The sequence below is a fragment of the Exophiala aquamarina genome, assembly GCF_000709125.1.
Source record: "Exophiala aquamarina CBS 119918 chromosome Unknown aczIA-supercont1.3, whole genome shotgun sequence".
Taxonomy (NCBI): Eukaryota; Fungi; Ascomycota; class Eurotiomycetes; order Chaetothyriales; family Herpotrichiellaceae; genus Exophiala; species Exophiala aquamarina.
Window position 1 is genome coordinate 4,099,191 of NW_013550585.1, and position 14,612 is coordinate 4,113,802.

At 51.2% G+C, this 14,612-nt stretch overlaps 5 protein-coding genes across 5 annotated transcripts; 3 read left to right on the forward strand and 2 right to left on the reverse strand.

The window, feature by feature from the left end:
* Nucleotides 1-149: 149 nt before the first annotated feature.
* A1O9_05036 (uncharacterized protein) lies at nt 150-1,221 on the forward strand (the record flags this gene model as incomplete). The annotated part of the gene is made up of 3 exons (XM_013407322.1): nt 150-893; nt 949-1,077; nt 1,126-1,221. The coding sequence occupies 3 exons, from the start codon at nt 150-152 to the stop codon at nt 1,219-1,221; spliced, it is 969 nt and encodes a 322-aa protein (XP_013262776.1).
* Nucleotides 1,222-2,083: 862 nt separating this feature from the next.
* Nucleotides 2,084-2,755, forward strand: A1O9_05037 (uncharacterized protein; the record flags this gene model as incomplete). Its single annotated transcript, XM_013407323.1, has 1 exon — nt 2,084-2,755. One exon carries the CDS (start codon nt 2,084-2,086, stop codon nt 2,753-2,755), a length of 672 nt encoding a protein of 223 aa, XP_013262777.1.
* Nucleotides 2,756-5,519: 2,764 nt separating this feature from the next.
* A1O9_05038 (uncharacterized protein) lies at nt 5,520-6,224 on the forward strand (the record flags this gene model as incomplete). Its single annotated transcript, XM_013407324.1, has 1 exon — nt 5,520-6,224. The coding sequence occupies one exon, from the start codon at nt 5,520-5,522 to the stop codon at nt 6,222-6,224; it is 705 nt and encodes a 234-aa protein (XP_013262778.1).
* A 2,760-nt stretch (nt 6,225-8,984) lies between these two features.
* A1O9_05039 (uncharacterized protein) lies at nt 8,985-10,283 on the reverse strand (the record flags this gene model as incomplete). The annotated part of the gene is made up of 3 exons (XM_013407325.1): nt 8,985-9,173; nt 9,454-9,551; nt 9,647-10,283. The coding sequence occupies 3 exons, from the start codon at nt 10,281-10,283 to the stop codon at nt 8,985-8,987; spliced, it is 924 nt and encodes a 307-aa protein (XP_013262779.1).
* Nucleotides 10,284-12,234: 1,951 nt separating this feature from the next.
* Nucleotides 12,235-12,596, reverse strand: A1O9_05040 (uncharacterized protein; the record flags this gene model as incomplete). The annotated part of the gene is made up of 2 exons (XM_013407326.1): nt 12,235-12,348; nt 12,405-12,596. 2 exons carry the CDS (start codon nt 12,594-12,596, stop codon nt 12,235-12,237), a joined length of 306 nt encoding a protein of 101 aa, XP_013262780.1.
* Between the last annotated feature and the right edge of the window lie 2,016 nt (nt 12,597-14,612).

The following is a 14,612-nucleotide window of genomic DNA, read 5'->3' on the forward strand; positions in this document are numbered from 1 at the left end:
GGATGTCTATCCCATGTCGGTGTCTCGGTCCTCTCGGAATTGGTAACTGAAGCTGACATGATAGAGTAATTACCGTGCACGAAGCTTCGTTTAAAAGGGAATGGTATGCGGGCCGTGTGCCGAGTGGAAGAGCATCATTTTCAAAGTTAATGGCAATTTGTGCATTGAGCGCCTACCGAATCAAGAGCGGCGCCACAATTCTATCGAACGTAGCTCCAATGCAGATCAACGTTGAAGCCCATCCATATCTCGAGGAAGCCATTTCGGCAGTTCCCCAGCGATCGGTGGAAATACAAGACTTCGAAAGTTTGCAAGCGATAGGGATCATCTGCTTGACGGCATTGGAATCTGGAAATGCTGATCTGCTACACCAATACTCCGGGCTATATCACACGGTTATCGCAGAACAAGGCTTCTGTGATGAAAGGCGATGGGCAAGCAGCCTTTCGGAGATTGAGAAGGAAGAACGACGGCGATTGTACTGGCATATGTACCGTCTCGAGGTGCACACATCTCTTGTCCTCGGTCACATTATACGTCTGCCAGAGTTACAGTCTGCGATCGCTTATCCAAGCTTCGTCGATGAGGACTACACAAACTCTGACCCCGATTCGGAATGGCTGAGTGGGTGGAACTTTGTGACCGACATATACAGAGGCCTTGAGCATCTTATCGTGTCTTTCAGATCTCGCCGATCCTCAACTGAACTGGAAAGGAGGAAACTCTCGACAAGTTTCATGCTTGACGCTAACACACATGAGAAGGTATTGTCTCAACTAGCGGATGCATATCACAAGCTGCCAGCTCGCTTCAAAAAGGCGGCACCTCTGTCGTCTGATACGAGACGAAACAGGTGCAGCTTCCAAGCTGCAAATATTATTTGTACCTACCAGGTGCGTGCTTGCAGATTCTTGGCTTTAGTACCAGTGCACCAACACAATTTCCCAGCTGATGAATATGGTATCGTTCACCATAAGCGAGGCGACATTTTATGAAGCGTGTCAAACTGCTTTGGAATTGATAGAAGAGATGTCAACTATCCCAACGGGTTATCTCAGAGCAATGAGCCTAGCAATGGTAAGTGAGGGACTGTTTCGCATCTACCAACTACCTCACACCTTTTAGTTGCAAGAGCTTGCCGGCTTTGGACATATATTGAGCAGTTTCATTGGGAAAGAGCTTCATCGTTCAGACTATCGGCATCTGAGAACAGTCATGTAAGTTTCGACCAAAAACAGTGAAGCCTGCTAAAGGTAAATCAACAGACTCTGCATGTCCGAATTTTTGGAAAGCCTTGACGCCTGCATTCCTTCTGCTTCCCAGTCTGGAAGGAGGCTGCGAAATTATGTAACAGAGATCGATAGCTTCCTAGAGAGAACGCCCACCAAGGAAGAAGGGGAGATATATAGCACCGAAACTGACTCGACTGGCGTTGGACTAGACTCGGCAGAGCTAGTCATCCCATTCGAGATCTTGCAGCGCATACCCTGGCCGGGTGATTGGGCATGGGATGGTCCTGAGCTTTGCTAGAGTTGGCTGGGTCTGCGAAGATTATGGCGCGCTGTTTCAGTTGACGTCGCTTGACCACACCAACAGATAGAGACAAAGGTAGCGTGATTGCGGGTCTGTTTCTCGAGCCGTGCATATGATACTTAACCATACCAGATAATTATTGATTGCATACTGGGAGCAGCAGCGTACGAGTAAGGACACAAGAAGTCTTCAGGCTGCAGGGAGGCTCTCTAAGACCATGCCTGGCTAGGCCCCAAATTTAGCTACCAACGTACCTCAGTATACTACCAAGGACGACTCAAAGTCGCTCAGAATGGCATGGCCAAGGCTCAATTCGAGCTCAGATTAACGCTGCCTTTGCTCATCCTCTAGGATCAAGCTGTATGTGGCAAATAGGTTCTTCGCTGGCGCCTACTATAGGCACTTGTCCTGAGGACACCGAACGGATTTACCTTGGCACGGCTACGCGAGGTTTGTGAATTTCGGCACAGGGAATAATTGCGCGGACCTTTTCAAGAATCACATCATATAGTGGCTGTGCAAGCTGCGAAATCAACCCCCAGAAACCGAAATGCCGAAAGGAGATCTCCCAAAGGTGACGATTGGCGCGTCGGAGGAGTACAATGAGAAGACCGCCTCGATAGTTTCCCATGCCATGCTTCCAAGTGCAATGTGGGCACTGTTCTTCAAAGATGGGCCAGATGGAATTGGTCTCGATGCACCTGACGAAGAAACTCTGCCGGTGTATAACTCCGTCGTGAAGCAGTTCCTGGCTCCTGGGGCGGCCTTGGGTGCTTTCGTCACAGAAGCAGGCGATTTCGCAGCGTGTGCTTCGTGGTGGCCGCCTGGGTCGCACACACCGCCAGATGACCTCAACCACAACGAGGCTGATGAACATGAACATGATCAGCCATCCGAAGAGACATCGTTGATGGCAGCTTTCGGACGCGAGGTTGGCAAGATTCACCGTGAATTGATCTGGTCCAGGTATGGACAGCACTACTGGCATTTGGGACTACTTGCACGTGACCCCAGGAGGCCAGCGGTGCCTGGTGCGGTGAGGGCTGTTCTGCAACCTGTCATTGATCAGGCTGCCGCAGAGCGGCAGCCGATCTGGCTGGTGACTACTAGTGAGCATGCAAGGGACGTCTATCTACATTTTGGATGGCAGGTAGTTAGGGTGGTCACCGTCCGGGGACATGTTCAGTGGTGCATGATTTTGCATGCGCCAGCCGAGTCTTAGTAGGGCAAAGTACTACTCAGGTACCTCATATTGGTGGTTGGGGGGAGGGGAACGTTCCATGCATAGAATTTCAAGACTTGAGGCTCTTGGTGGTGGCGGCACTCGTGCATATTTTGATTGCCTTGCAGCATGGGCTTGGAAGGAATCTTTGATGCCTAGCTGTGCTATGTGAACCACGCTTTGTTATTGCTTTTTGTTGAGACTCGATATTTTTCCATGGGGAGGCGTCATCTTGCTTACGTAGACGACTTTGACAGCTCGCACGAGTAGACACATATCTCAACTCCTAGGGTGGAAGAACCATGTGATCACTGTATGTGCAAGCTGCTTCCGAGGAGTGTACTGTAGGACCCAATGTCCTTTGAGCCGCTTTCAAGGAGTTCAAATGCATATGACCCCGGAGAGTTGCACCGCAGGGCGCCGCTTGGGAACGCAGGGGGGGAATTAAATCATCCCGCACCTGGCCGCTGCAGTGGGACGGTCGGATAGTCGGGCAATGATTTGGGATGTTTCTAAGATGCAGGTCCAGTCTGAGACGGGAATGTCTAGTCGAGACGAACGTGTGGGTTTGTCAAGTGGACCTGGGAGGAAAGGTGACGATGAGGTCAACCGAGGCGCAAGGCGTTAGCAAAGGTCCATTGGGGCACGGGACAGTCAGTGATAGAAGGGTGCTAACGTTCGGTTCGATAGGGAGATAAGCTAATACCTAGCACAGTACCAAGTAGACGAGGTAGCAGGCCGGATACCAAGCAAGTGACAGTCCGGCATTCCAAAGAAGAGACGTGCCATCACGGTTACACAGATGACGAGGGGGACAAGGGGACCTTTGGAAGACCTTTTGTTTGGTTACTAATGAAGGTGACAGAGTGTGGGAAATGATGGAGGGGCATGACGATTGACGAACAGACGGCACGATACTATCTACCCGTCGCTAACCACAATAGGCTAAGCGGGGACGAGGGATTGGTGGAGGCGCAAGCGGCAGTGCATGTCTAAGGCACGAGCGATACTTGAGACGGCATGGTGGGTACGGGCTAACACCAGGGTTGGACTAGTCAAGGCAGAATCGAGGCTGAAGAAGCCACAGTTGTCGAAGGATTGAAAGCGAAGGGAGGGGCAAAGGTCAGTCCTTTCCAGAACAAGGGCAGCTAGCGAGGGTCGCGTCCGAGTCCAAGTCCAAGTCCAAGTCAGAGTCGGAGCAAGACAACCATCACAAGATGACGGGGAATCACGAAAACAAACAAGATAATGATTAGGGAGATTCAGTGCCGAGTTGGGAAGGGAACTTTTGAAAGTGACTCTTGTCTGTCACTACTGTACTTCTCAGCAGGTTTAGGGTTGAAGAGTCTTTTGCGATGACTGTGGCCTGCAGGGCCATCTGCACCGACTGGTCAGAGCAGCTGCAGGTTGTATGCAGGTTCACTTGTTAGTGACCGGTGTGAGAAGACGGGAGGGGCATTTGAGCCAGAATCACCAGCCGCGGGCCACTCATGGGCCAGGAACTCGCGGTTCCTGGGGGGTGCTTAACAAACGGGGCGCAATGTTTGGAGGGTCGAAGGGTGATGGGGGGATGAGATCAGTGGCCCCGTGGCCCCTACCGACTGCTCAGCCTTGGTGGCTCTTGGGGAGGGGTTAACACACAGGGAGGGGCAAGGCAAGCTTGTGCGTGTGTCTGTGGGAGTGCGGGTGCTTGTTGTCTCTATCTATCTAGATGGGTGTGCGGGTGCTTGTGGCCTCCATCAAGCAGCACCAGCACTCCCCAAGTTACACCCTCTCCGGTGAATGAGGCGAAGCACGAGCTACAAGCACTAGGGGGGGCTGCTAAGTACCTCGTACACACCAAGCTCCCCTGTGGCCATGGCACAAGGCCCGAGGCCCCTAGGCGCCTTAGCCCTGAGCTCTCCGACAAACACTGCCACTGCCATCACCTCGTTCTTGTTTCATCCACCAAGTTGGTCGCATTACGCATTTCGCAGTACCGGTGTCCGTCCCACCATCGCCATCGTTACCAGATTCATCGCCCGTTCGTGAATTGGGCCTTTTGCAATTGCTATCCTTGCTCTTCAAGGCTGTTGACCGGCAAACCCACCCTTCTGTGCAAAAGCGGGCGGTGCCTGTGTCCCCCTCCACCACTCAGTGCGGTTGGTGACTCACCCTCTCATCCAGTCATTCCATCTTCGGCCACATCTTGTCTAGTCCAATGACCTGGCCACATCCTGATGCCTGTTGCAGCCTGGTATCCCAGTCCCCTTGGGGTAAGGCGTAGTTGCCGGGGTCCCTCCAGGCTTCCAACCAAAAGATGCACTTCTGTCCTCCCAACTCCAATCGCACATCCGTGCTTGACCTCACCATACATGCCATTGGCCCTTCCGCCTCAGGTCTATATCTCTTCCCAATCCCCTCCGCCCATTGACTCTTCTTCTTCTCCCATTTGATACACATTCACACACATTGATATTCGACAGCCATTCCTTCCCTCCAGGGCACTCTCATTGTGACTTCACCACTCAAGCAGGATCCCAGGCTGCGTACAACCTGTTTACCCCATCTCGCTACCACCGTCACGCTGTCGCCTCAACGCAGCACCACTTACTACATCTATCCCAAGGGAGCATATGATGCTCATATAGCTGAACCAGCCTACGAGTATATCACCATCACGCGTGCTCCTGCAGCGCGGTCAACAACTCCACCATCCACACCACCGCTGGTTCACTCCAATACTTCAACACCACTTAGCAGATCACCGTCAACACCAGTCACCATGGCGCGAGGCATGACTACTCCACGTGTGGGCTTCGCCACAGAGGTTCAGTCCATCCGTCAACCAAGGGATGATGAAAACTCCGTCATGAGCTACTTCGCCAAGCACGCTTCTCGTTGCTCTGCATGCAATGATCCATATGCTGCCTACAAGCAGGATCTCCCTTTGTGCAGCAAAGGAAATGCCTTGGCCAAGGATGTTGCCAACTACATCTATGCCAAGGGCGGCAAGCCCTACTCTGTCATCGATCGCAAACGTGGAGAACGCATTCAAATCCAGATCCCAGTCGGCATGGAAGTCATCAGCCTGCTTGTCAAGGCCATCGATCGCGGAATGGTCTTCAACAGGAAGCCACTCGTCCACGCCCCAGTGGAAAACGTCGAGGTTGAGAAGCTTGACCGATCTCCTCGAAAGGAACATTCCTCTCGAAAGAAGGAATATCCGGAAGAGAGACGGTACCGCTCGGGGGACGTTGAGATTGTCGAGATTGTTCCTAGTCCCCGATATGAGAGCAAGAAAGAAAAGACCTACCACACCGACCGAACGGAGCGCAAGGAGAGACCAAAGTCTGTCATCTATCCCGAGCGCAGGGGATCCTTGTACTACAAGGATGAGGAGGAGAAGCGACGTCGACGACCGTACGAGCAGGAGCCAATAGTCATCGTTGCCGAGCCAAGGGGACAACGATATATTTCCAGGAGGTGAAGGACCCGGCGTTTTAGGGGAGTCTGGCAATTTTATGAGAGTTTGAACGGGTCTACGGTTACCATTTTATGAATGAATGAATGCATTCAAATCAAACGACAAACAGCAAAAAACAAGGCAGTGGCTACAGTACAAATCTGTCAAGTGGATGGTCCAGCATCGAAACAGGATGCCCGGCTTGTAACAGTCCTAGCAAGCCGAATGAGCGACATTCACTACTCAACTGGATGGTCTAGCGATGAACCGATTATACCAAGAGGAGAGCTCGACTCGAAGCAATCCAGCCGAGCTCAGGCTTACAGGCAGTACAGTGAGGGGATGTGATGGGGGAAACTCCTCATCCTCGTTACTTTTTGGCTGGTGGGTTACGCATTCGGTTGTCTGGGGGGATTCATGTCATGTTGTTTTGTCATCAATCTGGCCGGATATGGCATTTGATTGTCCTTGGGTTGCGAAATCGTCGTCACCATCCTCATGGGAAAAGGACAACATGCAAGGCTGAATGGGAATGGGCATGGAAAAGGGTCACCCGCTTTTGTCCGCCCTTGTGGCAACATGCGAGAAATGCGATCGCACGCATGTAAGACGAAGCGGCACCCTTGCGAAGGGGATTTTGGTCCCGTGTGGTTCTGGTGGAGAGATGTTTCGGTTGGTAATGTGGATCTTGAGCCTCGAGAGAGGCAAAAAGTGATCCAAGGCTGTGTGCAAGGTTGAGTGAGGGAAGGCCTCAGCAAGATTTTCCATAGTATTACAGCATTACAGGATTACTACTGAGAATGGCTCAACAATTTTCCGCAACAATACCTAAACGGTCCTCCAACAATCTGCATTATTGACTGACTGCCTCTGTCCATACTGTAGCAAACTATGCAACGTCCACACCTCGTTTGGGGCCAAAAGGTCCGTCTTGGAGGTCTCGGGAAATCCAGTCCCAGCTGAACATGGGCTCTCTTGGTTCCCCCGGGGTTCTGGATCGCTGATGCTGCCTGCGTGTGCCTAGCTCCCTCCCTGCCTCGATCCTCAGGCTTCAGGCGACACCTGACCACCTGACCCCCTGACCACCTGATGTCTGCCGTTGGATCATCAGCCATCACCACCTTGAAGGCCTTCTTTCGTTCGGGTGCCTCCGTCCGTCTCATTCGTTCGCGGCCGCGGCCTTTGGTTCCCGCCCGCATCGTCCCGCACCCTCGCACTCTCGGCACCCGGCACCCGATGCTCTTCGGCCACACCCCCCCAGGTTCCTGGGATCCCTGTTTTGGGTGCTTCTTTGGACAGCTACTCGTACATTGCGGGAGGTCTAATTTTTCTATTTTTTGCTTTCCATGTTTGGCGTCCCTCTCTATTTGCGGTACGCTTTTTGGAGATAACCTTTGCTGTCCTTGTTTTCATGAACCTCTCCATGAGACATCTAGCATGCCATTAGGTTTGCAAGCGCGCCCCACGCTGTTTGCACTGTTGTGCGAGCCTACGATACGTTTTGCGGTTTGCTCCACTTCGCGGTGCGCTCAGCCACACCCTGAAGGGTGGGGGCCAAGGCTGATTCGATGACTTATCCTTGATGTTGCTGTGTACGGCGGATCATTCAAAGCTTCAAGCAAGCCCTTGAAGGTGGAACTTGGGAGTCGTTTGCTTCTCCGTAGCCTTGAAGTGTCTTGTCAGTACGTACGGGGAACCTCTATCCTAATGGAAGTGCATTCAAACTCCGTGTCTCGTTCCCGTGACCTTTGGTCCTCCGACTACCGACGTCTTATGTCGTGGTGGGCCAGGATCACGACCACCTGTTCGTTTATGCACGACAAAATGGTTCTACCTGTTTCCTCCGGTTTCGAGCCCACGCCACGGCCCCCAGACAAATCTACGTAATCAAACGTGAAACCTGAGCCAGCGCGTAGCCAGATAGGGCGATTGTAAATCGTGAAAGGAGACTTTGGGCGGTTCTATTTTCAGGGCTCATCAGGGAGGGGAGGGGAGGGCAAGAAACATTGTGTTTGGAGGGATCGGTCACTCATTCTATTCTAGGTGAGTTTCAACGTGATGCCTGGCCGGTCAGGTCCTGTCAGGTATTGTCGACTTAGGTTAGAAGGATCCAGGCTGGACCAAGTACGAGTACTGTATGAGTATTTTGAGAACCATCCCTAGAACCTTCGATGGGCACCTGCCTACGTAGGCAGTGAGTGCGTGATTTACTGGAAAATCCTCTCCTGATGACCGAGGGAGGTCACGAGGTGACGAAGTCCTATCACGTCACTTTCGCGGGGCACTCGTGTCAAAGTGTGGCTTTCCGTGGAAGACACGCGCTTTTCGTCACGACGCCTTGGGCCTTGATACGCGTCAACCCCTATTTTTGGGTACGCGAGACGGGATATCTGGCAGAATGTACAAAGTCCCGCTACGTCTGGTGGCGCCAGGAGCTACTTCCATCCATCTCTTGAGCATAAGCAAGCTATCTGATTCTCACCGAGATAATTCCTCTTTGCCGCTGGTAAGGCAGAAAGAGATTACTGTATGGTATCGAAATCAATGAGAAAAAGGTAAGTCCACTGAAAGAAGCACGGGTTTAGGCTGTCAAGTCGCCAATTATTCAATTCTAGAAACATCTTGCCAACGACTAACTCGACAGAGAAATTCACAACATAACCTCCAGAACCCTCAAGGGAGCTGATGCTCCGGGCATTTGGGTTTGTCGCATGGAACACGCCAAACTGTAGATCTAATAGCCCCCATTTCGCCAACCAGAAGATGTGCTTATGACAAGCAAGTCTATAGCAGGCTGCCGATGTCTTTGGAACCGGGCCGAGCAATGACTTCACACGATTCTTTGAGGTATTCAACAAGTGGGTCGTGTGGAGCGGGGCTTGCCACTTTACGGTCCGCGCCGGGCGCAAGGCTGAAATGCGCACGAAGAATCTCATCGACAGTGCGAAGAGCAGACAACGAACCGTGAAGGTGCTACTCAACAACATCAACAAGAGCGAGCTCGAATCCACCAGGGTGACATTGAACAAGTCCGCACACCTCACCATCGTGCCCACAAGAAGCATATGTCGCACTAGATTCAATATCGCAAATACTCCTTATTCCCCGCCACCCTCGGGGGCCTCAACATCGCCACGGTGGGCTGTACATGAAGGCTCCCACCCAAGACCTCGAACTCAATCACAGTATTTACCGCCCAGCCATTTCTCTCATACAACTTCGAACCAGCAGGCCGCGCGAACAGCCAACTCACCACATTCTCCCGATCGGCGGTCTCGATTCCCCAATCTAACAGCTTCTGCCCGATGCCCTGGCGTTGGTAGGCGGGGTGAACGATCAGTCCGTGGAGACCTGTATACGAATCATGAGCCAGTCAATCAGTGAGTCCGGCGCCCACGCTCTGTTGACACGAGGATGGGTATTAGGAGACGGTAAAATCTACTTACATAGATGCCTTTTACCCCTGATGGCGCGGATATACGCGTTGCCCATTTTCCGGGAAACCTCGTGGTCGGGATTCGAGTAGAAGGGCTTCGACTTCTGAAATGCATGATTGTCATTCGAGGCAATGGCTTCCAGAGCAGCATCCAGACCACCTGTCTGTTTCTCCTTCGCTTCAGAAGCCCCAACGCTTGGTATACTGGCTTCAAAGGCGGCATTGGCATTGGCACTGCCCGAGCCCGAGCCCGCAGGCTTCTCCTCCGGCGCGAATGGATCCATCTTGGGGGTCTCCAGATAGCCCAGCATCCACTGTGAATATCCGACGATGATTTCACTTTGTTGGTCCACCTCGCCCGCTCCTACACTGCTGGGGACCACTACAGCCTTGAACACCGTGAATCGCGCAGGGTTGTTGATCGCCGCGGTCAGCTTCTGCATAGCATGGTCGTAGATCGACGGGGCACCGCATCGAGCGCGGAACTCCCACATGGGATCATTCTCTAACGCCAGTTTGCTGATCTTGGATAGTGCTGGGATGTCGGCTACGGATGTCACGCCCTTTATTTCGATCCGCGCTCCTGGCTGTGGTGGTGGTGGTGGTGGTGGTGGTGGTGGTGAGGGTGTTGGCGCTTGTGAAGGCATGTTGATGATTGCCTTGCAGGGGAACTACTTGCTTCTTGCTTTGATACGTGGTGCGGCCTCGGGCCACATGGACTTTGGCTGAGCCTAGATGGAAGGGTTTCGTACAAGCCCAGATATTTGAAACCTGTGCCTGACTCTATCACGTCTCAAGCCTTTGCGTGCTGGCTGTTCGAATTTCTTTGCCAACTGTGAACCCCCCGCAAGTCGAGCCTTGGTGCGGCATCAGCTGTGGTAGAGAATAGCTGAACACAATAACAAATGGGCCATGCGTGTCCGTGCCAACATTTTGAAATAAGAGTTGTTGTATAATGCCAAAAGTGCAATGCATTTGCGCAACCCCTGATAGTCGTGGTCATTATGAGTCAACCCCAGGGGTCTCGGTTACTGGTAGGTGGGAATTGGTTTTCTTAAGTTGGAGATTGATTATGACTCAAATGTGTACTTGGTAAATTATGGTGAGGGGTTGGCTAGGGGCTGGATGGTCGGAGAGCTGGGGAGCCGTCCCCTGGATAACCAGCCTCGGCGATCTAAACAGGAATTGAATATAGACAAGGCAGTGATCCTTTGGGTTCTCATTAGTATCAAAATTAATTGATTGAGCACGAACGAAGTAACTGACGTTCTCATTCCCAGCAAAATTCTCAGCGATCCAGTGAACAAAATGGGCCAGCATGCCCAGTGGTAGGATATCTCATTCATCCCATCATTTTCTCGCCATGATGCCTCTCAGTAATAAAGTTCCAAAGACTCTATGAACTGATCTCAACACAATCACTCCAAATCAGGCTACAGGACAGATACAAAAAGACAGGCTGCCATAAAATCTTCAAGATTCCCGAACCCATGAATCGCTGTCCTTGTGATACTGGAAGCCACTGTGGAAGAGTGGCTTCCCCCCACTCCCATTAAGGCCATAGTCCTTCCCGCTCCGCGTAATCGCTTGGAGAAAGCCGCTCATTGTCGAGAACATTTGGGCAGCATCCTGCCTTCAGCAACACAAGGAGCTTGAGCCGCACTGCTGCTTTGCACATCCACGGCTCAGGCTCCGCATCTGGCATCTCTGGCACCTTGAAGTCGTCAACGTCCCTATCTTCACAGTAGAACAATATCCCCAGGTCACTGTTGGAAGTGTCGAAGGAGTCGTGCTTGGGGCTGCGAGTGCACCAATAGCACCCTGTCAACCTTTGAGTCTCGTCAGTGGCTTCCAAGAGACCATTAATGTCATAGACGGTAGAATTCGTATAAGTACTCTCGGAGAGTCCATCGCACGGGAGTCCCCTATGAGAAACTCCTCGTTTCTATCATCACTGACATGATCTCCCTCGTTCCCTTGCGGCCGCTTTTTTTGTGCACTGCAGTCACCCCCGACAAAGCTTCATTTTTGGAAGCGTCCTCACCCGTGAGCAGATCGGCTACAAATGGGGCATTGTGCACCAAGATGGAACATTCTGAAAGCTATTTCGAAGACTTTCAGAGAATGAGAGGCAAAGATGAAGAGCCCCTCGCCCACGACCATGAATGGCATGAATATTGGTGTTTTCGGCCAATAATACTTCCATTACTTTCAAGGATGGCCGCCCAAGGGCAATGACGACGCTAAGCAGAGGCGTTTTTCCATGTCGGTTTTGAGCCTCTTTGTCGTATCCGGCACGTATAAGCTCTTATAAAGAATTTGTAACCTTGTTTCTTTTGTCATTCGGCTTCGGAATCTCGCATAGCAAGAAATCGGTGATGGCCACCTCGTGAGCAGTATGGACTCCTCGGCAAGACATCCAGTTCCGATAGCAAGCTCTGTCATTAAACGACGCTGATCGGTGTCGGCAATACCCTTTAATCTAAAGTCTTGCACAGTCCCACCTAGTTTCGTTTCGTCACCATACGAATGTACGAGTACCAGATAGCGTCAACAAGACCACATTCTTTTCCCAAATTGTGGACTTGGTCAGTTATCCTACATGGTAATAACATCGACGGGTGGGATCTCGTGCACTCTCCGCTGGTCTGTACTTGCTCCCCCTTCTAGTAGCAAGCGGAAAATCTCCGTACAACCCGAATAGATTGCATACTGTTTTCACTGTCAAATGTAGCCCAAAGCAATTGTGGAAGGGATGTGAAACTTACAGAGAGGAGTGAGGTGCCTTCTGGATCAACATCCCGGGGAGAAGCCTTCTTTTGCTCAATGAGCCTTCTCACGCCCTTGAGATCATTCACCGTGACACACTGGATAATTTCGGAGTTCTGGGGAACGACATTAAATGCTCGGATTGTAGAATAAATTGGAATGTCTCGAGGACTTTCAGGAATGTCTGACATAGTCACGTAAATACCGGTTTCTGCATTCTGTCTGACCTGTGGAACGACATAAATGGCGATAATGGTTGGCGAATCATTTTGGTCACCCTTTGAGGCCCTTTTTGGAGCTTGACGTAACTACACTTGGAGAACTCCCCTGGTGGTACAACGAGTAGGAACGTGGCAGTATTTGGTGACCCTACTATTCAGCCGTGCAGCTTTGCTCTCGGTTGATATACTCTGGACATCGAGTTGTGACATCTGTTCATTGTACCTATCACATCTTTGCGGAAATGTTCGCGTGTCATTACTGGAGAGCTGGCGAACTGCTCTCTGCTGACGGACCATAACTCCGGAAGCCTAATAGGCCCAAGTTGCAATCTCATCTATGTCGGAAAGTAAAGCCTCACTTGTTATAATTTCACGCCACTCCCTCTCCGACGCAGCACACCATGACATATGCGTCTTTCGAGATTTGTCATCTTGAAGGCGATTGAACAGCTTCCTCATCATTTGCACTGGCTGTAGAATATTCTCTGAGTCTGTACCGTAGAAGATGATTCTGCTTGACAGAGACATAGGCTCAAGTTCATGCCTAGAGAGAGATTAGTGGGCACATCGCGGATTGACTAGATCGACATCAAAAGCAGTATTAAGTCGCGAAGCAATCACCCAGTTTGGAGCCGGAGTTGGCAGAAGTGGGCCGTTCGTCCGTAAGCGAATGGACATTATTCCCTAGTGCCTGAATGGATAAGGACTGGTCATAATCGTTATCAGTGATGGAAGGGAATGATTCATGAGGATGAATAGGGGCTACTTCTTGAGCATGGTTCACCTGCATAACACTAGCATGCCAGATCTGGCTATTCTCGCCCATTATATAGAGAAACGTTCCAAGATCCGGGTCGCATGCAACAGTGCCTCTAGAGAGGATACCTTGTTGATCAGTCATTGTGGAGTATAAATTTCCAGAGGAGATTTCCCAGGATGTTTTTTGACCGTTCGGTTCTGAGAAGGGGCTATCAGCCAGGGCTAGTTCGACGGATGGCTCGACTTTGGGAAGGACCTTGGCTGGATGACTTCGGACTTATAACTTCAATGTACGATGGAAGCCCTGTCATTGAATGTACATGAGCATACGCTATTCACCGGAGAGGTATGAGAGACATAACTCACCAGAACCAGGCAATATTGGAAGTTTGAGTCTCTTCTCTGCCCGCCGCAATTTCGCTTCATCCACAAGATGTCCACGAGAAAGGAAGTCGGTTGTCTTCCCGTCTTCTTCACGCTGCCTTTGACCGATAGCATGGTTTGCATGTCTGAGGAGCTATCGATTTTCTTTTGGCCTCCCACTTCGGTATGTGTTTGAGCTGCCTTTGGAGGCTGACAAAGGCCCTCAGCCTTGTCGGAGATTAGTGCAGGCAGAGAATGTACTTACGTGACGGGAAATACATTCTGGTTGAGTTTTCCAATCGCTTCCTTTTTTTGAGCAGCGTTCCTCTCTATAAAGCTTTTCAATTTGTGGGCGACGGCAGTTCCCATTCTTCGTCTCTGATGCGACGTGCTCTCGAAGTGAGAGACTGCCGAGTTGGTTGGTTTTGAGGTTGATCGGCCATTTTCAATGATCTCAATACAAGATAGGGTCTGTGGAGGTAGAGTAAGTTATCTTTCTATCCTCTCAATTCAAGGAGGGTGTTGCTAAGGAAGGAGACAGTCATCATTATTGCCTTCAGACTTTAGGCTGAGAGAGGAGAGATTGTTATGTGCCAAATGCAACGCTAGCTACATGGAGTAAGGCGCAAGCCAGATGGTACGTAAGTGGTACCAATCAGAAGCCAAGGGCCATGCAGCCAAGGCAGGGCTTCAAGCTGATGGTCGATCACGAATGGTACATCGAGAATGGCCAGCTAGAGGCCGCGAGAGAATTCGCCAAGTTGATCGCAGAAGGTGTCAATAGTGACAGTTGTCGTCAGGCTGGGTCACAGAGAAATGGTACGTTTCTAAGGTCCAATCAGAAACCAATCGCTGTAAGTCTCC